General features: G+C 24.6%; 6 protein-coding genes across 6 annotated transcripts; 4 read left to right on the plus strand and 2 right to left on the minus strand.

Annotated features, from left to right (window-relative positions):
- OCT59_009726 (uncharacterized protein) lies at nt 1–413 on the plus strand (the record flags this gene model as incomplete). Its single annotated transcript, XM_066132552.1, has 2 exons — nt 1–318; nt 393–413. 2 exons carry the CDS (start codon nt 1–3, stop codon nt 411–413), a joined length of 339 nt encoding a protein of 112 aa, XP_066000187.1.
- Nucleotides 414–2,017: 1,604 nt separating this feature from the next.
- On the minus strand, nt 2,018–2,989 carry OCT59_009727 (uncharacterized protein; the record flags this gene model as incomplete). Its single annotated transcript, XM_066132553.1, has 3 exons — nt 2,018–2,199; nt 2,599–2,710; nt 2,798–2,989. 3 exons carry the CDS (start codon nt 2,987–2,989, stop codon nt 2,018–2,020), a joined length of 486 nt encoding a protein of 161 aa, XP_066000188.1.
- Nucleotides 2,990–8,091: 5,102 nt separating this feature from the next.
- OCT59_009728 (uncharacterized protein) lies at nt 8,092–9,705 on the minus strand (the record flags this gene model as incomplete). Its single annotated transcript, XM_066132554.1, has 2 exons — nt 8,092–9,266; nt 9,381–9,705. 2 exons carry the CDS (start codon nt 9,703–9,705, stop codon nt 8,092–8,094), a joined length of 1,500 nt encoding a protein of 499 aa, XP_066000189.1.
- Nucleotides 9,706–10,168: 463 nt separating this feature from the next.
- OCT59_009729 (uncharacterized protein) lies at nt 10,169–10,530 on the plus strand (the record flags this gene model as incomplete). The annotated part of the gene is made up of 2 exons (XM_025328131.1): nt 10,169–10,254; nt 10,320–10,530. The coding sequence occupies 2 exons, from the start codon at nt 10,169–10,171 to the stop codon at nt 10,528–10,530; spliced, it is 297 nt and encodes a 98-aa protein (XP_025168014.1).
- A 4,112-nt stretch (nt 10,531–14,642) lies between these two features.
- OCT59_009730 (uncharacterized protein) lies at nt 14,643–15,545 on the plus strand (the record flags this gene model as incomplete). The annotated part of the gene is made up of 8 exons (XM_066132555.1): nt 14,643–14,739; nt 14,818–14,829; nt 14,915–14,956; nt 15,027–15,092; nt 15,161–15,214; nt 15,289–15,324; nt 15,393–15,461; nt 15,535–15,545. 8 exons carry the CDS (start codon nt 14,643–14,645, stop codon nt 15,543–15,545), a joined length of 387 nt encoding a protein of 128 aa, XP_066000190.1.
- A 5,433-nt stretch (nt 15,546–20,978) lies between these two features.
- OCT59_009731 (uncharacterized protein) lies at nt 20,979–23,671 on the plus strand (the record flags this gene model as incomplete). Its single annotated transcript, XM_025330829.2, has 8 exons — nt 20,979–21,076; nt 21,154–21,200; nt 21,282–21,433; nt 21,538–21,593; nt 21,666–21,792; nt 21,882–21,926; nt 22,003–22,542; nt 22,619–23,671. 8 exons carry the CDS (start codon nt 20,979–20,981, stop codon nt 23,669–23,671), a joined length of 2,118 nt encoding a protein of 705 aa, XP_025168016.1.
- Between the last annotated feature and the right edge of the window lie 3,045 nt (nt 23,672–26,716).

The raw sequence follows: 26,716 nt of genomic DNA on the forward strand, positions 1-26,716 counted from the left end.
ATGAATACTCAAAGCGTTAATACAGTTATTTTGTTTCATGATACTGATGATAACACTATCGAATACAATTGGCTTACTGTTATTGATGCTTTTATTGCTTGTATTGAATTGTTTTTTGCGTTCCGTTTTCTTAAGTCGGATATCAGAAACAATATTTCGACACATTGGTTTTTACATGGATCAACTGTATTTATTGATTGTGTTAAAACAGCAACAGATCTAGGCCTAGGTTTTGGTTCAATTTATAGAGGTGGAATGTCCTTTATTTTATGGATGATTTTATCGGTTATCATCATTATTAAAATTAAATATTCAGAAGTACTAGAGAATGAATTTTTGCACATACAACTGAATATTATATCAATCACAACGATTGTTTTGAATCTTTCTAGACAATATGTTGCAAATCTTAGTGACATCTATTTCTTTTTAGGACTCATTAAATTCATTATCAATTTTTTTGAATTGATTGATATAATTCCGATTGGTTTTCATTTCCAAATCATATTTACTATTTGTGAAGGTGCCTTACTTTATCTTAATAATTCAGTCTCAACATTAAATACTATCATATTGTTAGTATGCATTTTTCAAAACTTTTTTTTTATTATGAATCTTTTCACAAATTTCACATATGAAAAAATTAAATGGAAAATTAATTTCTCATTTTTTTGGGTTGGATTCTTTTTGTTTAGTATTCCTATACTATGTTATATTTTTGATACTATAACGGTTATTATTTGTATGATTGTCGTACAACTTATTCCTTTTTCATTAACTTTAATAGTTCTAGAAATTTTATTACAAATATTTTCATGGAGTAATTTCGAGTACAGTTTTTGGATTGCACATTTTATCATTTCCTTTATTTTTGCTATTTATGCTTTCACTTATTTATCCGAATATATGATTATTTGGATGAAAATTACAGAATTATACATACCATTTAATCGTATAAGAGTTGGTCTTCTTACCGTCCACTTCAAGCATTAGTAGAGGTCGAATATTTTTTTTTCTAGTCATGCAATCAGGTTTTACTCTTTCTTGCATTGCCATCTGACTATTAATAAAATTCCGATAAAAAATATATATATATTAAATAAACTTACGCTTCTTAAACCGATAAGAATTAGACCAATAAAACAGTAAAACTTAGCAGATAATTATTCTGTTAACTCACCTGACCTAAAATTTCAATGTCAATGCTTATTATAAAGTTAAAATAATTATGTATAATTATGTATAATGTCGTAATGTCTTGTCTTAAAAATATAATTTATTAAAAAAAATAAAGAATATTTTTTGCAGACTTTAAAATAAAAGTCAATAATATAAAATTAAATATTATAATGAGTATAAAAATAAAAATTTCACTAATTTTATATTTTGTAAATGGTTTTATATTATTATTTTGATAATTCATATCTAATAATTGTAAAAGTTATATAAAAAAAAAAGATTTATTTAAATTACAAACTAAGATACTTGTAAAATATTTAATACTCTAGTCTTAGTGTTTAAATAATTCAAAGTAAATAAAAAAAATATATATATAAATATTTAATACTTGGATATGCTATGAAAAAAAAGGAATTATTTAAATTACAAACTAAGAAATTTGTAAATATTTTACTAACTCTAGCCTTAGTGTTTAAATAAATCTTAAAAAGAATAAAATAAAAAATAATTTCTGTTGAATGTAAGATATCAAATATCACTTAAATCTTTTTCGAAACACAAATAATTAGTTGATTTCATTTGTCGTAATATCTAAATAATTAAATAATTAAAATTAATTGCATATATAAATTTCCAAATTATTATTTATTTTTTTTTTGTATATTTTACATACCTAATGATTCATATCATCGTTAATTATGCAATCATCCAAATTTTCACTTTTAAGAATTTCATTCAATTCTTTACTACTAAAATCAAGTAAGCGACTTGTATAACATGCTTGTGGATAAGATTCAATAGTAAAATTGGTTTTCTGCCCAATTGGTGCATTTATAAATTATATAACACTGCGTTTTAATTCTTCATTAATTTTCTTTCCTCTAGGCTGAATAATCCATTTTTCAATAATATCAGACACTTCATTAGCAGATGGCCTTTTTAATGGATCCTCATCCCAACATTTTTTCATTAAATCTGCATAACATTGTGGAGTATTTTCAATAATTTCAGGACGTTCGCCTTTACAAATACTTAAACTAAGTTGAAAATCATGTTCTCTATTATTAAATGGTGGTACCCCAGATGTAAATTCCCACATAATCATAGAAAAACTATATATATCACTAGCTGGAATATAAGATTTTCCTCTTAAAACTTCAGGTGCCATAAATGGTATAACACCATAAATATCATATTTTTTCAAAGATGATTTTATAGGTCGACATAATCCCAAATCACTAATATAAAAGTTATCCTCATCCTCATTATTGTGATTTAAAATATTGCCATCATGAAAATCACAATGAATAAGATTTTGATTATGTATAACACTAAGTCCAGAAATAACTTTATATAATATATCTAATCTTTGATTCCAATTATATTTGATTATTATTGTTAAGTTTCCTCTTAAATTACCTTTGTTTGCATAATCCATTACTACCATATATTTTAAAGTATCTGGATTTTTTGTAAACCCATGAAAATTAATAATATTACCTGTACCTAAACAGCTTTTATGATATTTCCACTATAAAAAATAATAGCATATTAGTATAAATACTGTAAGTTATAATTTAAATTAAAAAAATAATAAATAATGATTTTATCGTCATACTTCATTTAAAAATTCATTTAAGTTTTCATTTAAGTTATTGAGACATTTAAGAATTACTTTACTATTTTCATTATCATTTAACCAAATAGCTCTGTATATAGTACCAAATCCTCCTTTATCAAGATATTCAACATTTTTAAGTTTATCATAAGGAATCCATTTTAAATCTCCTTCCGAAATAAAGTGATCCATAATTTCATTTCCATCTTTCCAAATCTATAAATTTAAATAATTAAAATTATACTGAAATTTATATTAAAAGTTATAAGATTAAAATCAAGACTTACTCTAAAATTTAAATAGAAATTTAATATAATATCTGTTTTAGTATTTGTGTAAGTATATATAATAATAACCTATATTTCCCAACTTACTAACTAAAATAACAGAAATTTTAAATGAAAAAATTCAATTAAAAGATAAGTATTTTATGAAATATATAACAATAGAAACAACAAATAACTTACAAGCTGTATTATTAAATAATTTTTTAAATAAAGAATTTAGTTAGTTTAAATTATATATAAATATTGTATAAATAAGTAATAGAATTAAATAAATAACTTATAACTTACATCCTATTTAAATAAAAAATTTGGTTAGTTTAAATTATATGTAAACATTATATAAATAAGTAATAATAGAATTAAATAAATAACTTATAACTTACTATCTATTTAAATAAAGAATTCAGTCAGTTTAAATTGTATGTAAATATTATATAAATAAAGAAATTAAATTACAAATTTTAAATAAAGAATTTAGTTAGTTTAATTATATGTAAATACTATATAAATAAGTAATAATAGAATTAAATAAATAACTTATAACTTACATTCTATTTAAATAAAGAATTTAGTTAGTTTAAATTATATGTAAATATTATATAAACAAGTAATAATAGAATTAAATAAATAACTTATAACTTACGAACTAAATAAAATTACAAAATAATTTATTAAATAAAGAATTTAGTTAGTTTAAATTAGATGCATATATTATATAAATAAGTAATAATAGAATTAAATAAATAACTCACTCCCTATATTATTTAAAAGAATTTAGTTAGTTTAAATTTATGTAAATATTATAAATAAATAATAATAGAATTAAATAAATAACTTACTCCCTATATTATTAAATAAAGAATTTAGTTAGTTTAAATTATATGTGAATATTGTAAATAAGTAATAATAGAAATAAATAACTTACTCCCTATATTATTAAATAATTTTTTTAAATAAAGAATTTAGTAAGTTTAAATTATATGTAAATATTATTACTTATTACATACTAAATAAGTATATAAATAAATATAATAGAATTAAATAAATAACTTATAACTTACCAACCAAATAAAATTAACAAAATATTTTTTTAAATAAAGAATTTAGTTGGTTTAAATTATATAGATAATAGAAATATAGATTTAACTTACACCCTGTAGTGTTATTAATTATTAATTAGTTAGTATAAATATAATGCAAAAGTATTTACTGTAAATTAAATGTATTACTTACAATCTAGTTATTTATAAGAATATAATTAGTTGATTTATATAAAATATTAGATAAACGAATATAATATATATTGTAACTTACCATCTGTAATATAATTGTAATATAATCAATTATTAAATAAAGAATTTAGTTACTTGAATATAGAATATAATATAAAATAAATAAAGATTTAAATAACTGAATAACTTACTAACTAGAGTATTATTATTTATTAAATGAATTATATAGTTTACATAAAATATAACAAGATTAATAAATATATTCATTATTATTTCATTATAAATAACTTATTAACTTACGAGCTAAATTATTTGTATATTTTATATAGTTAGTTTAAATTATATTTGTATATTATTGTAAATTTGTTAAAAAATTTTAGAATTTTAATTGTATTAAATACTGTTAAATATGATTTTTACCATTATCATTGCTATAAACCATTATTATATTTTTCACCCTTCAAATACAGGAACCTATATTGAAATATTGAGAATTTATATAAGTTATAATTTTAAAATGATATAAAGATAAGTAAAATGATTATTATTATTAAACTCCTTTATTAGTATGGGTATATATGGCAATAATAATGCATTATGTTGATCACAAGTATTGCATGGAGGCCATGGACCGACACATTTACTATTAGCTCTACGCATTGTTTCAGGGCCGGCACTATGTAATGCTGGTCGGCATTATTCACAAATGGAAGCGATCTACATGATTTTTGGCTCATTATAAGCAAGTAACTAGGAGTCTAAGATTCGACCTTTCTATGTATAGTTCGGGGTCCTATTGTATGTGTGACAAACAAATTTCGCTCATTTGGATTATCAGTATGTCAATCATCAAGCCTCATTATAAATATATACAAATAGCAATACAATGTTGTTGTTTTCAGCTATAGTTGTTGTTTTTGTGATTGGCTACTATGATATTACGTTATATTTTAAAAAGGGAAGGAAGTAGTCCTTAATTTCGTTAGTAACATGTAGTGAACAAGGGCAGTTTTTAATAAATATATATATAATATGAATCTCAATTACAATTACAATTACAATTTCAATATATCAATATCACAGCAGTTATTTAAATAAATTTTAGAAAATTGGAAGATAATTTTCATTTACGACACAATCAAAATTGGATTCACATGCTAGCACAATGAATAATTTAAGCAGCATATATAACAACTATAAGTAGATTAGTACAAATGAAATTGCACATTTTTTTATCGTCTAAAAATATTGTATTTTTTATTGTTTAATGAAATCGGAATTTTTTTAATGAAATTACACTTTTTTTTATTTAAGAATTATTATTATATGGTTTGTATACTAATAAAAAACAAAATGTGAAAATATTATGTAGTAATAACTGAAAGTGAAATTTTATATTCAAAATGATTGTACATGTATTAATCATATATTTAAAGAGTTTATAAAAATATTATCATATTAGCATACTCTTATAAAATCACTTAAGCAAAATAAAAGATCCTTAACGTTGCACATAACAGATACTTAAAGAAAAAAATGATCATTCATCATAAAATTTTAATGTATGTAAATTTTTTTTTTAAAAAAAAAAGAATGGATGATTATATGTTATTGGATGATTAAACTAAATAATAGTCCAGTAGCGGCTAGTGCCACATTAGACTATTTTATAGTTTAAATCATCCAATAATAATTTATCGGTTTGACGGGACCGTTCATGCAATTTTTATAATAAACTCCTGTTACTATCCAATAATTTTATTATTATGCTATGTAATACATAGTAATACGATTATACGAGATAATCGACCTAAATAACAATTATGTAAAATCTGCATGAACTTATGAGGATAACTGGCAATTTGTATAATATAATTATTAGATAAAATTTATAAAATATATACATATTACTTTGCTGAAATATCAATAAATTAAATAATAAAATATCTGCACTATAATTGCATTGTTTAGCCATTATTATGTGTGTTGCTATTTAGCACTATACAACACATTATAAAAGCATGATTACATATAGTAACTGTACTATATTCAGTTTATTGCAACCATATAGTTAACACATTATGATTTATGAAAGCATTATTAAAAACATTGATAAGTATTGTTTTAGCATTGTTAAAAATATTATCACTGTAAAGTATTTATACTATAAGTTTCGAATAACCTCTGTCCTCACTGTTCATCTAACACACATGTCCAGACTTGTCTAAAAAAGAAAAGAACGAAACATCAGTAAGTATTTTGTTAACTAATGTTTTGTTAAAGAAAAATTCAGAAAGTCACTTTTTCTGCACATGTTCCAATGGTTAAAAATATATTGAATAAGCTTCATCAGAGATATTTCTTAATAAGGAAATTCGAGACTATAAAAAAAATAAAGAAATGTTAAAAATGTCTTTAATTAAAACAAAAAAGCAAAGAAATCCTTAGGGATCTGTAAAAAAGATAAAAGAAATGTTCAAAATGTTTCTAATAAAAAAGTAAAAAGATAAAGTTTCAAAGTTAATTTCAATACTTATTATTCGAAATCCCATCAAAACTGGAATCTACAAAAGAAAAAAATTAAGATTTACTATTACAAAACTTTCAATTTCAGCATCTTCAGCACATTTTAGATGAAACCTATAAAAGAAAATAAATAAAAACAAATATTAGAAGAAATTCTTATTTCTAATTAAATAATAAAAGAAATAGATTCTTACTAAGATTTTATGCGTCCAGAAATCTAGCTGTCTAAAAAAAAAATTGAGATATTAGAAAATGTTTCATTAAAATAAATATCAAGAAAAGATTCTCATACGCCTAAATACCATTTAAAAAAAAAGAAGACAAAACTTTTAATAAACATTCGATAAAAGATGCAAAAAAATAAAATTAAATAATACACTTATCAAAATCCCATGTAAAGAGAAATCTGAAAGAACTAACTAAAAAAAGCAAAAGAAAACAGATTCTTCTCTACAAAAATATTTTCCAAAATAAGTGGTCTTTTATGTACAACTTTAAATATGATTCATTAGTCTTAACCATATATCTCTAATTTTTTGTGATACCTCGATATTGTTTAAAACGCCATAAAGAATTTAACATTGTAACGAAATTTGGCTAAAGTCACTTAAAATGTTAACTAAGTCAATATTTGCTAAATCAAATTTGGTATTTAATAAGAATAATATAAATATATTTTTTAAATACCTTACAATTTATACATTTTTTTTACTGCATCTCTACATCATACCCTGACTCAAGTCTAGGAAATTCGTTACATTATTATATACAAGGTGTTGTAAAACTTAAAGCTTTTATACGACATTAATCACTACAGTATTCAACTTAAACCTCTATTCGGATCTAAATCTGGTTCGCATATTGAACAGTAAAGACATTTTAGTATTAAATTATTAATTGATTTATATGATGACAAAGATGATATGATCTTTGGCATCTTTTATATATCTGAAAGGTTAATAAAGATCAACAACCAACTTTGTGCATAAAATCTACATTTCATTATTTTAATAATTTTCGTTATTTAAATATATAAAAAATAATTTATAAAATAAGTATAATATTTATTAAATAATCATATAGTATTATTTACTAATCACTCTTATTTATGATTCGAATAAGCGATTCCTCAAAATATGAAATAAATTATACATGTGAACCTCCGCTTAGAAAAGCTATAAATATTACTACTTCTGTTTCAGGTTCATTTCATAACCCCTTTGATGGTTATCGAAAATTTGACTTCCTATTATAAACGCTTCGATCTTGTAATAATTTGGGCTTTTATAAAAATTCTATCACTCGATTTATCACCAGTAAATATGCCGATGCAAGGAAATCCGCAAACTTCCACTTCCAATTTTTTAGATTCATTATTTCCAAAAGCTCCTTGCATGAGATGCGGTTCCAAAGCTTGACCAGCATCGAAAAATTTATAGGTTGGTACAGAAGCTTGTGTTTTAAAACCAAAATAAAAAATATTAATAACTTTATGAGTTATTTGAACGGCTAAATCATCCATTTCACTTTTAGTTTCTTCATCTACAACTTGTCTATATCTATTCATTTTATACAACAATTTACTTGCTGTGGTTGTGATTAAAGAGTGATCACTCGGAAAACCACGACAACGAAGGGCTGAATAAACATCTTGACGAATTTTGACTGGCGTAATCTTAGTGATATCGTCTTCTCCCTTCCGACTTTTTTCAAATAATATTGTCTGATTAATTAAGGTTTCGGTGGTATTTGCAATATCTCCCTCAAGAGCCATCCCTTGACTTCCTGTCCCTCTACTCATGGCAGTTAAATATTTTTCAACTTCTTCTAAAATTTTGATAATTGCAATCCTTTGAAGTAAAAACCCTAAAACAAGGCTTGCTCGCGAACTAGGGCACTTTACTTCGCATTTAAGAACTCTTAAAAGAGCATTTGCCTCATCGTTAATTATCTTATAATCACTTCCTTGAACCATTGTGAAATCTGAGAGCATATCTTGTAAATCTCTAATATCTTGAATTAATTTTCTTGAATTATATAGACCATCATCATTCAAAGATAAATTTGTTAAATTATCAAGAGCTACCTGTTTCGAACTTTCATTTATTAAATCTTCTACTTGAGCTTTTAAATTCTCGTTTTCGCTTTTCAAAAGTTCTTGAATATTTTGAGCACCTTGTAACTCATCTTCAAGAATTGTTGAATTACCAATTTGTGAATTATTATCGGCCAAACCAACTATTTGATTTTCCAAACTTTTATTTTCACTTAAAATTATTTCTTGATTTTCATCTTTCATTTTATTATTAAGGGGTGCTTGTTGTAATTCTTTTTCTTTTATTTTTCTTGAAAATGATTGAAAAGATTTTATTCTAGACAAAATCATCGCTCTTAACTCTTTTTTTTGAAGTAATGAACAACAGTCTAATTGTTCCGAAACATTAAAAAAATTATTCTTTAATCCATAGTTTTCCAATTCTTTCCAAACATCATGAACTAAATTTTATCTAAAAGTTTTGTTACTTAAAAAACGATAACCTTTGTAATCATCCAACATTTTAGAATAATTCTTATCGTTTTCCTCTGAAATATTTAATTCCTTGATAATTTGAATTAAATTATCAGTTTCTTCCCTTAATTCTTTTGAAAATTGTGCACTATTTCGTACTGGAATAGTATCCCAAACAAGAATAAATAAACAAATATAATTCTCAACTGTTTCCAAGGAAGCGAGCCACATAAATAATTGCCAGTTATTCTCACTAACTGTATCTAAAGAATATTCAATTTTACTGTGGTTTATAACAAATTCTCGATCTTGTGTTACACTTCTTCGTTTTAAAGGTTTTTTACTTGACGCCATAATTTTTAAATTAGTTGTGGATAATGGATTAACAATAAACGTAATTTTTTTTTAATTTTTTATAGGCTTGCTATGTGTTATGTTACGCTAAAGTAAATTGTGTCACGCTAAATTATGTTACGCCAAATTACGTTACGTAACTCATTGCATATAAGGCGCAGTAAAAGAGAAAGTCATAATTTTCTTTTAAGCTAAAATCCAAACAAATATGATTTTAATAATATTGAATATATATTGTAAAAAAAAAAAATAATAACTTTGAATAATTATTGACTCTTGAATACTTTTTATAAATATTTACGATCATTAAACTTGAATAAATTTTTATTTTAATTTTATTAAGACATACATACTCACTTTCTAATAAAATGGCCTTATATATATATAGACCTTCGTTACACTTTGGACCAAAAATAAGTAATTATTTTTAAAATTCTATAGTTCTTCATAAAAAGTTATAATAATGGATGATATTAGAATTCTCGTTGCAATGGATTTTGGGGCTACATATTCTGGAATTGTTGTAGTAAATAGTTTCATGGTAATTATGTTTTAATTGACGTAGTCTAATAAAATCCTCATAAAATTAAACTCTTTGATGGTACAATCGTTAGGCCAGGACGAGGTGTACCAAAAGACACAGCACTTCAATATGATGAAGGGCATAAAAAAGTAACCAGTTGGGAATTTAGCTTTATAGATGAAAAAAATGATGAAGTATCAGATGATACAGAAGGACAACATTCACATTCTGTTGAATATAATGAGAAAGAAAGAATTAGCCTCAATTATATTATACATAAGCTATTGAAGATTATTATATAGCTTAAATGAGAAAATTAATTCAAGAAACTCTAGAAAGACGACGGCCTACTGTGAAGTTTTCTCGACAAGTCGTCCTGTCGAATGGGTACATGATGATCAAACCATTTATTTTATTTTATTTAATTTTGTTTTTTTAATTTTGTTTATATCGTATTATTATAGCAACTAAAGTCATGGGAGAATGTGCATGTAAAGCAGGAATATTAACTTTTGAATTTACAACAATTATGATTTACAACCGAGCGTATATCCATTATATTAATTATCCTGATTGTTATATTTATATTTATATACTTTACTCAAGATCATGAGCATTATATTCGTTTCATCAGTTGAAGCTGCAGAACCATACGGTATATTTTCTTTTGCTAATATTTCAATAAATTTAAAGTTAAATCCACAAAGATTCATTCTTAGTAGCTGATTGCGGAGGTGGTACAGTTGATTTAACTTTCTAGAAAATGAATTGAGGTTACTGGACGTGTTGGTGATTTATGGTAGCACATTCGTAGATTAAGATAAATTATACGCCCACTTAAGTTAATGTCGTTGCTTTATATATAAAACATATCAAATGTTTCGGATTTAGTGATTTAAATGTTATTTATTAGCGAATTTATACTTTAATATATTTGATTCTTTATAATTTGAAATTTTCAACTAAAAAAATTTGGTCATGTTTAGATTACCATATATAAATAATTTGAATTGTGTAATATGAAACACATGATCTGCCACGCCTAATCTATTCCATATTAGGTTAGTAAATACTAAAAAATTCACTGTGTAACCTAACGTTTATATTTGTCTGCGCCTGAACTATTCTACTAATAAAAATATTAAACTTATTAAGTTAATAAATTGAAAAACAATATCGTTCTTCTTTTTACGATTAGTTAATAGATTGTTTAGTAACTTTTTTTATTTTCTTAATAGATCGTTTAGTTATTTTATTATTTTTTTATTATTATTATTTTTTTTTAATTTAGAAATTTTTTTTAACAACGGATCGGATTTTTTTTTCATTAAAATTTTTTTTCCAACAATAGATCGGACTTTGCCCTTTCTTTATGTTCGGTAACTGACATTTACTAATATTAATTAGTAATAGTTAGTTCCCGGTTATAAAAAAAATTTACTTTTTTTTTATTTTTGCTTCCTGGTAACTGGCGTCATTCTAATACTATTAAGTAATAGTTTTATACCTTTTTTTAGTAATAACAATAGGCTTTGGTGATAAGAATATTTTTTTTTTGTAACAATAGATTTGATAATGGAAATTTTTTTTAGATTACTATGATATAATCTTCTGTAATAATACATTCGCATGATGGTATTCTTGGTGATGAGAAATTTATTTTAATTAATTATTCAGAATTGATTTTGTGATGAGTCTGTAAACATATATAAATAAACCATAAATTCTATAATACTGCAACATTTGTTTAATATTATAATATTTGTATTAAGTTATTGTAATACTAAATCATTTTAATTTAATCATATCGTAAATATACCTCACATTATTATTGTATTGTAAATATTGTAAATATAATTTATATCATTCAAATATAGATAGTTGTATTATACTAATAAATATATAATGTATTATTCTAATATAATAATCATATTATAAATATAAATTTATACTGTATGTTCAGTATTATAATATTAAATACAAATCTACATAACTACTTCAGTTTTTTATTAACATGCAAGAAAATTTTCTATTATATAAAAGAATTTTTCTATTATAAACAAATTTTTTCTAAGGGTTACTGACTACCTTTCAGACCCCTTTCTTAGGTTTTTTTTTTTTTTTTTTACCTTTTTAAATTTTTATTTTATTTAATTTTATTATTTATTTTATTTTGAATTGTTTTATTTATTTTCAATTCTACAAATTTCTAATTACAAACAAAATTAATATTATATAAGTAACAAAATTTCTAAACATAAATCAGAATTTTCTTTTCAATACATAATACTATAATATGCAATTAATATATCCCGGCGCAGCATAACGGGTTACGGCTAGTAATAATTATCTGAAAAAAATTTGTAGCCAAATGAAATCATGAAGCTCAAAAAAAAGCTTTCTCAAGCTTTTTATTTCTGTTGATTGTGATACTTGAGCACAATGACATCATCATTCAATCACATCTAGGGAGATGCTTGAGAAGTGAGAACGCTCTTAAATTATTATAATAAATATAAAGGCTTTTAAAATAATATCCAAGTGAAATTCCAACAAATTAACTAAATTGCTTGTCATATTAAAGAAAAAAAAAATATGGATAATCAAAGTACAAGTGCGATTAAAATGCGTAAAATTAGGAAATGGAAACCGTTAACTAAAGAAAATTTGACCTTTCATGTTTATATTGATTTTTTAAGTATGATTTAAAAATAACTACAAATTAACAGTCTATTGAATAACAATCATTGATTTTTGTTTATCAAATTATTTGAATATTAATCAATATAATCGAGTATTCATTAAGTATGATAATCAAATTTGTTAAACACAAATTATAAAAAAAATAAAAATAAAAAATAAAAATAAAATTAGAAAGTACGATAATATTTTTCTTTTTTTGGTTATGAGGCGTAAAATACTACGCCTCATGATCACAAAATTTATGTGGGCACAACATGAAGTTTGATCAACAATTTGCATTTTACTAATTTATCAAGTGGAATGAACTTAAAATAATTCATTCATTCATTCTTTCTTATCGATTACATTATGTCCACCCTTCGATATGAATTAATTTATGCAACAAATAATAGAACGTTAACATTAATGGATACTAATATTTACAATGATATACATAAACAATTTGAATTTAGAAAGCAAACAGTCCTTGCTGATATAATTCTTACAAATGATGAAAAAACTTATGCAATAAGATTATTAACTAAAGATTATGATCGAAATAAAGTTAGAAATAATTCAGGAACAAAAAGAATTTGTGAAAATTGTAAGCAAGAATGTTTAGCCACATTATATTGTGAATATTGTGTTCGAAATTATTTAAAAGAAGATTTTTCAAATTGGACATCTGGAAATGATGATATTGATAATTTAATACAGAAATGTCAAATAGAATCACTCATGCCGAATAATATAGTTGAGTGGATCCCATATAGTAATTTAGAAAATATTAAATATTTAACAAAAGGTGGATTTTCTGAAATTTATACAGCAAATTGGATTGGCGGACGATATTATGAATGGGATTCTGAAAAAAAACAATTAAAAAGATTTGGAAATTTCAAAGTAATATTAAAAAAATTAGAAAATGTTGAAAGTGCAAATCAAAGTTGGTTTGAAGAGGTTTGTATTATTGTATTCTATATTTTATAAAATTGTTGTAATTTTTGTATTAGCACTAGTATTTTTACAAATTATTGTCTTTTAGGCTAAATCGCATTTAACTATAAGTAATAAAAGGGCGGAGGTTGTTCGATGTTTTGGTTTAACGCAAAATCCATCAAATGGAAATTATATGCTTGTAATGATGGAAATGGATATAGATTTAAGAAAATATTTACAACAAAATCATAATCAACTTACATGGAAAGATAGAATGAAAATTATTAATTTAATAACTCTTGCACTTTATCATATTCATAAAGAGAAAGCAGTGCATAGAGATTTACATTCTGGAAATATATTATATTCACAATATAATGATTGCTGGTATATTAGTGATCTTGGATTTTGTGGACCTGCTGATAAATCTTCAACAAGTATATATGGAAATCTTCCTTACATAGCACCCGAAGTTATTGTTGGAAGAGAATATACTTTTGCATCTGATATTTATAGTATTGCAATTCTTATGTGGGAAATTTCATCTGGACAATCACCATTTATAAATTATGAACATGAAAATGATATTGTAATGAATATTATTAACGGTATAAGGCCAAAAATTGTACCAGGAACTCCATTAGAATATAAAAATTTAATGAAAGAATGTTGGGATGCTGATCCATTAAAAAGACCTGACGCTGATACAGTTTGTGATAAAATAGAAAAAATTAATTTATATCATCAAAATATGTCAGATGAATTACTCAAATCAGAAACGGATAATTTAGAAATGAATAAAGTAGAAGAAAATTATACGAGCAGCAGTTTATTTACAAGTAAAATTCACAACTTTGGAAATCTACCTGAACCCAGAAATGCAACAGAAGGTATAAGTGTATAATATTTTATTAATGAATATATTTATTTTAAAATACATTATTAATGTTATTTTTTTACTATAATAGAAGAACAAGAAGGTATAACCGTATAAATAATAATTTCTATCATTTTTTGGTTACTGCAATAATTTAATTTTTAAAATACTTTATTTACTACTAATAGTGTTTCATAGTAAATTGTATGATTTTAACATTCCTAACAATAGTAAGTAATTATTAACATTACAGCGTTGAATTATTACATAATGATGATTAATAATTGATATTTATTTTAGTTAATGATTTTAATGAATCAAATAAGCGAAATAGCAAATCATCAAAAGTAATTACTATTTTTAGAGGTAATGTGTTTTAATTATTGTTAAATCAAGATTGATATATATATTAAATCTAATATCTTAATTTTTAGATAGTAATAAAAAATTATCTAAATTATTTAAAAAGTTGCAAATAAAGTCAAATAGTAAGTAAATTACTACCGAATTAAATTACCATATCAATTAAATTTATTTAACGCGACTTTTATTTAAAATTTAGATGATGAAAAGAAAATAACTCAGCAACATGTCGATGGTAGGTGAAAATTTTACGTAATAACAAACAATTTTTATACTATTTTAAGTATGTTTATATTCTTATAGATGATGATGAAGTATATAATAATCCAAATCTTCATTCAGAAGAACAAGATGAACTGGAAATTCCTGATGGTAAGTTCTTAAATAAATTAAATTCTTTTTAAAGCAAATAATTAATTTATAATTTGTTATTTTTTATCTTTAGATGGATTTTGAATCATTTAACAATGTTTTTATTTATTTATTTATTTATTTTGGGTTATTTAAACACTAAGACTAGAGTAGTAAATGTTTTACAAAATTCTTAGTTTGTAATTTAAATAATTTTAATAAATTTATTCAAATTATTAAATGTATTTACTACCGTATATTGATTTAGGCGAAAATTAAGTTTTTTTTTTAATTATCGCGTCAATCGCGCCATGATAATTATTATTTTGCGAGTTGTATAAAAACTGTATAAAACTCGAATGTTTTACAATAATTTTTTCCTTTTGGAACCAAATTTTTTTTCATTTTTTTTTTATTGATTTTTTTTTTCCAGTTTCCTGAAAAATAATTTTTCCTTTTATTCCGGGTTCTTTTAGAACCAGAATATTTTTTCTTTATTATTTTTTTATTATTCACTTTTTCAAACTAATTTTTTTTCGGTTTATGGAACCAAAATGATTTTTTTAAACATTTATTCCCCTTTCAGTTTTTTTTTTTTTGAACCAAAATAATTTTTTTAAAAAAAATTTATTTCTTTCGATTTTTTTTGAACTGACTTATATTTATTTAAATTTTAAATTATGTTTTTTTTTCTGTTTTTTTTTAACTGAATTATTTTATTAAAAATATTCATTTTACTCTTCAGAATGTCCAGAATTTCTTCTTTTCCTTTTTTTTTTATTAATATTTTACTCCGGTTTGTTAAGGCCAGATTTTTTTTATTTTTTTTTTCATGTTGTAAAACTTAATATCAAGATGTATAGTAAGTAGTATTATGTTATTTTAATGATTTGATTTTTTATTTAATGATAATACTTTTGTTTACGTACGAACTCGGGACAGCCATGCACCACCTGAGTAACATACAAGGAGTGTTAGGGAATAAAAAGAACAAAAATACACTTGCTTTCAAAATTAATAATCTTTTATTATTAACCAAATGAGGAAATGGGATCTAGTTAAATACCGCGACAAGTCTAATCATTTATTTGGCGTCAGTCAAAAAAAAAAAAAAAAGAATAAACTAAAATGATAATCAAATCACTTTTTTTTAATAACGTAATATTTGCTTGAATTCAAGTGCTGTAAGATTTTCTTTGAGTAACAGTTCTAGTACCGATTATAGGAGAGGTAACGCCAGGTTTTTATTTATTAATGTAACCTTAAATAAAAAAAGGGTTTACGTCAATTTAATTAAAAAAATTCACTATACTAATTTATAAATAATTACCAATTTCCTTTGGAATAGGGATAAATCAAAATTTTCCGATTTTTCCTTTTTCACACTATCCACAACGCGACATCCTGATGATTTTGGATCAGAAAGTGCTTTTATATATTTTCCAGAAAGATAAAAATATTACATTGCAATGTATTGGTTAGGTATAAATGATTATTTATTTATTTATTTTATGTGAAGCCGGACAGACTATTCAACAGGACATAGTTAGGTATAAATGATCACCCTCTGCAATGATTACAATCAAAGACACCGGACATCATGTGATCCCGATCTGGTCATTCCAAAAAAACAGACACCAACTTACCAATCCACCAATCACACCATCACACAAATTACTCTAATTCACATCACCTACCTTTAAAAGAATCTCTGACATCCAAGAAATGTTATATAAGCTTCGTAATTTATTTTTCTCATATTATCGAAAAACATTCCTAGAAATATAAAGTCATAGCGATTTCTATTTTCTGATCAATCGTTGATTACGGATTTTCGAGAAACAGTCTACCTTTACATGTAACTTATCTGTAATTTTGCTTATTCAATAAAAGATTTTTACATTATTGTTATATCACACATTTAAAAAAAAATTTTACGATTAGTATGTTATGAACAATTAAAACACATTTATTAATGCTTGCTCTTGGCCAGATATTATAGTTAACCTATAAACTGTTTCTCCTGAACACCACGTAGAGGTGGCAAGCTTCGTTCAGGCTTACCTGCTACAACCAGTTTATAATTTAAGGGCAGTGACATATAATAGCCAATAAAATTTATAAAGAAAATGATTGATTGCAATATCTTACCTGAAAGTGTAAAATAATATTAGCTAATATATGACACTGCCCTTAATGGGTGATAAGCTACAAAATATTAAAAAATAAAATAATTGGTTTATTAAGAAAAAATTGAGTAGAGACTTTCTGATCTGTGCCTCTTCTGTTACGTATTATACCCTCTAAATCCGTTACCTATGCAACATGGCACTAAAATGAGAAAGAAATTATTCTTAAAATAAACTTTCCCATTTTACCCATATAATCATATATAAATATTTTGAACTATGGGACTAAGGACCAAGGATTAAACACAGGTTTCTCTACCCAATTTCAAATTTTATATTCGTTCAAGTATGATTTAATATGTGGAATACGTGGAGAGTTGGTTGTATCTTACCTTTGACATACTTGACGAAATATAATAAAAGAAAAAGAGGAAAAAGAAAGGATAAAAAATTATTTTTTTTTTTGCTTCTTGAGGTATTTAAATATTAGAAATAACTATCGATACTCGTTGACTCATTGATTATCGTTGACTCATTGATTATTAGTCAGCTCCTCAGCGAGTTGAATCACAATGTGCTGACTCAATTCTTTGTTTAATATGTCAGATTCGTATAAATTATCAATCGCGTGAAACAATATTTGTCACGTTATTATTGTGCGAACTTTTATTGTGGCGTAATCAAACTATAGCTAACAAAGGATGCAAATAAAAAAATGATGATAAAACGAATAAAACTCAAAAAAAAATATAGAAAAAGCAAATCAAAAAAAATTATTAGGATTAAGAAAAACAGGTAATGCTTGACAAAATGATTGGTAACATATTCACAAATATATCTTTGACAAGCACTTGGTATTTAACAACGAAAGTAAATTTAGTTAGATCATAATCACAGATTTTATGGAAATGATTATAGATTATAGATTTTAGATGGTTAATTTAGTTATAAAGATAATTTTCTATTATTTTTAGGTATTTCTATTGATCTATAATTAATATACTTATTATGTGTTACTAATGATTTTTTTTTTAAAATAATAATAATAATAATAATAATTTTGTTTCAGATAAACTGATTTTTTGATGCATGAATAATCAAGGATTCCTATGGGATAATTCCTTATTAAGAAATAAAAATAACGATTAATTTCTTATTAATATATACATCAAATTCAGCACAAGCAGGTTGCAAGTCAACGAATTAACAAATTATAATTTATCTGAAGTTGGCCAAACACAATTAATAAATACGAAATGAATTTTATATTATAAATTTATTAATTTCGTATTACCGTCCGCGTAAATTAGCAAATGTACAAAACCTATTTTTATTTATTTTTTTTTAATAAATCAATTTTATATTATTTTTTGAGTTTTCCACTCTGAATAAAATTTTCTGTATTTCCTCAATTGGAGTTCGATAATCGATATTCATGTTAATTAATATAAAAATATTTAATATGATCCATATTCAATCGTTTTTAAATTTTTCATTTCCATCTAGAAAAAAAACAATGTTACTTTTTATAATTAGTTAATAGTATATATGGTAATAAATTGATAATTTGTATATACCTAAATTAGATTACCAACATTCGCAATTTTGGCATAACGATTATATTTACTAGTATAAACGATATAACACGGTTCATGCATGTAGCTTTTTCACTGGGTTAATTAAATTAATTATAAAGAATTATAAAATTTGATGAATTCTTTGTACTAAATTATTACAACCAAATTTGACTATAATTAATAATTTTGGCGGGCCTGGTGAACCAAAAAACGATTATAAATCAGTAAAATATCCAATAAACTTGTAGGAACATAATAAAGAACAAATACTATAATATAGATTTATACTGTATTGCATAAACTAATTTCCAAGAATTCGTAGAACATTACCAGTGATACAGTATACATGATTAAAGTCAATTAAATCTGGTAAAATTTGTTGATCAATAGTTCATATTTCTGGTCAAATTTTGTTAATTCTGGCCAATTTCGTAATGCTGGCTTAAAACGAAAAAAATTCGTTATAATAATGTTATACAACATTTTACACAATATAATCGATCTGACTTAAATAATGAAAATCATACTTATTGATCGATTCTAGTACCTTATTATTTATCAAAAAAAGATTTGTATATTCTTTTCAACTTTCAATCTTCGTTAGAAGTTGTATTTTTTGACGTTAAAATTAATAAAAGTAATAGAAATTTGAATTTTACTAAATAAAGTAGGAAATTAAGCTTTGAACAAAAGCAAGATGTATTTTTTTTTTGTGTAAAAACTTGAAACACAACTTTTTTTTTTAGATTTATTTAATGAATTTAGAAAAAAACTTGAAATGAGAATATGAGAATTTAGATGAAAATTTACTGGAAGAAAATGAAACTTTTATGAGAACTATAATGAATATAATAGTTTAAGTAATATATGGTGACAAATGAATTTATAAAATCTTTATTTGAATTATTTTACAGTACTTACATAAAGTATTACAATTTTAAATGAGTCTAAATTATAATCTAGAAGTTTCTGACAAAATTGATCGACCATATAATTATGGATTTTAACCACTTTCTAATTATCATTATTTTATTGGGTGCTACGGGATTGGGATATTCGTTTAATTCGGATATATCTAGATCACTACATAAATTTTTATTTTTATTTTTATTAATGGGTGTCAGTTAGGAACCTAACATGATGCGAATTTAAGCAGAATATTATAAGATAACAAATACTACTAAACTATCATCGCTAAAATAATATGCTCAAGCCAGTGGATACATCCAGGAAGAAGGCTTATGTGAAGAATATGTGTAATGGTTGGTAAATACCCCACACTGGTCGATAAAAATAAATTTTCCACTCGGCAAGTGACTATATTACTAGAGTTAATAAACTACCTACTAAAGGGGAACCTTTTATTGTCATACAATCCCCGAAAGGACACTCAAACGATCTCTCCAATAATAGTCCAAACATGTGCCACTTTACTATCATTACATGAATTTTTTTATTTTTTATTACATAAATTATTTAATATTAACTAATTTATACCTTGATTTGATCAAAAATGTTCAGTGCATAGCAGATCAATTAAATGACATCATGCATTCCTATATTCGTCTTACATTTGACAATGTGTTATATACTAGCTAACCTGAATAAGGATAGGTTTGAGATATAGTCAATGAGTCCGACTATTTGGATATGGTTTAGTTGGACAAATATTACCAATATAAGGATAGACAGGTTTTTTTTGGTAGCGATAATAAATTGTGTCATGTTACAATAACTAATAAATAATAAGATCAATCAGTTCAGTTCTTATTTATTTATAAAAAAATCATTTTCATTACGTTCTTAAATGATATTCATTGTTATATTTTACAATGTCTTTGGGCACCTCTAAAAACGTGATCCTTTCAAACTCTGACAAGGGTAAAATTCAAGTAAACCAAAGAGATTTAATTGATAAGATTTTGGCTCGGTAAATTGTTAACTCTTATGACATCATTATTCCCTATTTAGCTAAAACAAAAAAATTATCTTTTTTTCACTTTTTAGATACTCTCATAAATTTGTAATATTCCGAGAATTAATGCAAAATTCTGGTAAAATATTTACATGCCTTACATATTCAATTCATAATTTAACAAAAAAAAATTAATTATCGTTTACGTACTTTAATAAAGATGATGCGGAATCATCAAGTGTTAAAATTATATTTGAAACCAATGGCAATAAAATTACAAGAATATTATTTAAAAATAATGGATTCGCTTTTAGACCTGAAGATTGGGATCGTTTAGTGAGTATTGCCGAAGGAAATCCTGATGAGCTTAAGGTAAAAAAAAAATAACAATAATTTTATATTCATATCAACTTTTTTTTAATTAAGTCATTTTATTGACCTTTATCGATAAAATTTCCTTTTTATAACACTAATAGATAGGAGCTTTTGGCGTAGGATTTTATACATTATTTTCTGTTACAGAAAATCCATTGTAAGTAATTTGTTTTTCTCTTTTACTCAGTGTGAACTATTCAATAAATAATAATGATGTTATATTTAATAGTGTTACTTCTGGCGGACAAGGTATGGCTTTTTATTGGCGTGGAAACAAAATATTCACGAAAAAAGGACCAATTGACGATGATGATGACTGGACAACATTTATTATGGACACTAGGGAACCTTTAATGGTAAATATTGCTTAAACATAATTGTATATCTGATATACAGTATATCATGATATTTATGCATCGATTTACCCTTTTTTCTCACTAATTAGATACCAAATATTGAAGAACTCTCAAAGTTCTTAGTCAATTTATTGGTAAGTTAGTTATATAATATTGCTAACTGTTATTATTAATTTTATTAATATTATATTCCGTCCATAACAATAATAGGGGTTTACGGATAATATTAAAGAAATATCAATGTATATTGATAATAAATTGATAACAAAACTATCAAAGAAAATGCAAGATTCAAAGTCGATTGATATTACATCTGGTTTTAATACATTTTCTTCAAAAAATATGTTTCATCTCACATCGGTAGATCTTAGGCATGTCCAACTAGATGTTGAGAGATTACTTATACCAAAAAAAATAAATATAAAACATCTTCACTCAGATGTGTATAAAATGGAAGAAACATCTATAATATTTAGAATTGCTAAAGGAAGTTTGAACGTTAATATTAGCAAAGAATTTTCCAAAAAAATGGGACAAATAATTAAGAAAGGCTTACCAAATAATACGTCCATCCAAATGCTTTTTACTGAATTCGATGAACGTAATACATCCAAAGATTATTATAAGGACCTTTCTCCTATATTTAAAGATTTAATTTCATATCCTGAACAAGGAAAAATATATATTGGTTTCCCAACTAATCAAACAACTGGTTCTTGTTCTCACTTAGAAGCTCGTGTGATTCCTACTGTAAGTATATTTTAATTTATACATATCATAATTTATTAAATGTTAGTATTATCTTAATATAATTATGCTCTTCTAGATGGAAAGGGAATTGATTGATTTTGCTGAACAAACATTAGCTGAATATAACAATGAAATGTTATGTCTAGGAGGAACATTAAGTAGAATTTTATATGAATATGAAATGGCTCAAATATCAAACTTCTATAATGAGATTATCAGTTCTGATATTGAAAAAATTGAAAAAAATGAAATAACAAAACAGCCTGAAAAACATACACCTGAGCCAAAAATGAAAAGATCGTTACATAAATGGCTTATAAAACGTTTCAAATCCAGTAATCACATTCCAACCATGCAATTTTTATCTCCTCACCATGAATTGTTGGAAAAATGGACAGCACATGTGATAGCACATTTTACATACAATGCAAGTACTCCAAATGTACAAGTTTCCAAAATAGTGGAAACTCAATTTTTTAATTGTTTGAAACAGAACTTACATATTTTATCAACAAACGGTATCCATCCAATAACTAATGTTCGCTTACCTAATCCAGAAATGGCAGGATTCATAAAAACAGTTCCACTCATTCCAAAATCTTTATTGGAACAATGTGAACCATTTTTTAATAAAGCCAAAAATACAAATCTTACAGTAGAGTTAAGTTTTGAAGATGTTCTAGTTGAACTAAAAAGTCGAACACTTTCTGAAGAAGAAATAATTAAACTTTTAAAATGGTGGATTTCTTATTTATCAAAGGGAAATCAATATGACACGCGGCTTTTAAAATTTACACGAATCAATGATAGTTCTCAAACTCTAGATACAATTAAATTTTATTTGAATCCACACAAAATTTCCTCATATATTGACATTCCATTTGAAGTAATACCATACAATATTTCTAAAAATTTCACTCAGCAGGAGCTTACAGATATTTTGAAATGGACTGAATTACCATTGATTAATTCGGAAAAGCTTATTGTCAATAATCCTGGATTAGAACCAGACCCTAAATTCGCTGAAAAAGTTCACCATCATGTTTTGACAAAAAATTTGGAAAATATTCCACAACAAGATAAAGAAACTATTCGTCCCTATGCAAAAGGCATGGGTGATTTTTGTTGAAAAAACATCCAATTGATTTCTGTATATTTGACCATAAAATAAATGTGCTAAAAATCGCAATAAATCACACGATAATTGTATGGCAATCATACAATAATTATCCTATTTATGACCTGAATTTATACAATTGTTTGAGCCAAATTTAGGCCAATTTTAAGAATTGTTATGTGCCGAATTTAGAAATTATTTGTGGGCCGAATTTTAGGAATTATTGTGAGTCGAATTAATTTTAGAAATTATTGTGAGCTAACTTTGTTCACGTGTCATGATCGGCAATAAAAAATTTTTGGCCAAAATTTAAATTCCTCCCATTTACCTGCTTTAAGCAAAGTGATGATATTTCCTTGTTTATTTCATTTATTAATATAAGAGCAATTTTTATAGTTTAATATTTTCCATAGGTAATAGAAACTAAATAACACAGTCAATTATTTTAAAGATAGTTTACAGTATCATTGAGCGTAACTACCTTGACATTATTAAAATTTTACAATTTTTATAATTTGAATTTTGAGAAAATATTAATACCAATAATAAAATTTCATGTTATTAGGGTTATGGAAAAATGATATTATGAAAAAACAGTAAATAAAATTACAATCTATTTTAACAATTATTTTATATTTACAAGAAGTTAAAATTTTTATAAACATAACTTTATTATACTTAAAAATGATTATATTATAATTGAATTTATTTTTTTAATATAAATTTCCTTCACATAATAATGGTAAAATGTTTCTTTTTTATAATTATTTGTACACAGATTTAAAGCAACTAAACTAATTGGATAATACATATTTTTAAAAAATTTTCAATCTATATAATTTTAACGTGATTGATTCTAGTAATAACCAATACGTAGAGTATTGTTCCAATATCACCCTTTTAATCATTTTGTAAGTTATAATAACTATATTGTATCATTTCATTCTCGAAATTTCTCGTGTTTGCTGTGCCATAATATTTCATATGAATTTCTGTGCATGTAATTTAATATGGCTACTTTAACTTTATTGTATGCAAATTAATTGTTATATTTGTTATGACAAATAAATAAACGATTTTTATTTATTATATATCATTATGATAAATATCAGATGTATAACCGCAGTTTGTATAAATAATTCTGACTAGCATTATAGATCACATGATATAATTCTAAATAAATGACATTATGACATGTGAAATTTCATTAGATAATTTGTGTCATTTTATGTCACTTTCCAACACTGGAATACCTCCCATCTGCTTATTCGGCTTTTGGCATCTGGACGACAATTATATTACTGGACAACATTTCTGGACAACATTTCTGGACAACATTTCTGGACAACATTTCTGGACAACATTTCTGGGCAACATTTTGGACAACATTTCTGGACAACATTACTGGACAACAATAAGAATGTGTATGGGGTAGAATACCTCCCATCTGCTTATTCAGCTTTTGGCATCTGGACGACAATTATATTACTGGACAACATTTCTGGACAACATTTCTGGACAACTTTCTGGGCAACATTTTGGACAACATTTCTGGACAACATTACTGGACAACAATAAGAATGTGTATGGGGTGGAATACCTCCCATCTGCTTATTCATGGATGACAACTATATTTCGGGACAACATTTCTGGACAACAATAAGAATGTGTATGGGGTGGAATACCTCCCATCTGCTTATTCTGCTTTTGGATCTGGACGACAACTATATTTCTGGACAGCAATCAATAACCGGGCAACAATTCTTTTATTATTTTACGAGCCTTTTTACTGACTCTTGGAAAAATTTTAGATTTTGTAGGACCATATTTATATTTATCTAATAATGAATCATTAACGAAATGAAAATTAACGAAGTACGTGAAAAGGACAACGAAATGAAAATGTAAAACGAAAATTAATGAAGTACACTAAAAGGATAACGAAATAAAAATGTAAATATCAAATATAATTATTGTGTTCTTGGTGTTTAGAATGTAATAATTCATATTGTAAATGTAGACTTGAAAAAAGAAGTAATGATGAAATTATGGTAATTATAAGCTTGGCCTCATAAGTTTAATTATAAAGGAAAATTAATTAAATAGAATTTTAAGACGTGATACTACAATAATAATAATAATCATTTTATTTATATTTTATTTATAATAGGACTTTGTACACGAAACACGTCTATAGCTAATAATTTTTGAACAATTAAGAAAAAAATCCTAATAATGATTATATTTAAGATGTAAAACAAGTAATCGCAAAATAAACGAAATAAAAGATTCGATGATAATTAAATGACCTAATTCGTCAAGATTTTTCATCTCCTTTTCACATTATGATTATCGATCACTTTGTTTATTTGCAATGTCCTGATGGCTTACTAGTTGCGTCACACATAAGAAATTTCATTTGGTACACTTTTTTCTCTTCCAAACGGGTGAAGAAAATAAAGATTTTATCTGCTACAGTTTGTAAGTTCGTAACAAAAGTCATGATTTTAACAATTCTTCGTAAGATTACTACATTCAAAATAGCCAAAATAACCGTTTAAATTTGTATGAAAACAAGAAATATTGAATTCAAACTGGTTTACTTCCGGCTGGCATTATTTAAAAATTGAATTTATTCTAAAAACCATTTAAAAATTTTGATACAATTTTGTTATAAAAATCTAGTTTACAGATTATCTTTTGTAAAATCGATTTCTTTGAAACAAGAATGTCAATCGATCGAATTTACAGTACATCATCTTGCTCATGCGGTATTCTATTATAGACAAAATTTTTGCAAATGAGCAGAAAAGTTCTACTCTAATCGTAATGCATAACAATAGTACCCTTAATATCACTTATGGTGAACATATAAATCAGTGGACTGATAAGTGACCTTATTCTAATAAAATAGGGTTAGTATGTATTTAAAATTATTACTGAGATTATTATTAAAAAAAAAAAAAAAAATACCATGGAACAAAATCACAAAAAAGAGTGTTTCTATTAAGGGATCCGTCCAAAATCTCTATTAACCCTATCCAGTATCCAAGCCAT

This window comes from Rhizophagus irregularis, chromosome 18, assembly GCF_026210795.1.
Source record: "Rhizophagus irregularis chromosome 18, complete sequence".
NCBI lineage: Eukaryota > Fungi > Glomeromycota > Glomeromycetes > Glomerales > Glomeraceae > Rhizophagus > Rhizophagus irregularis.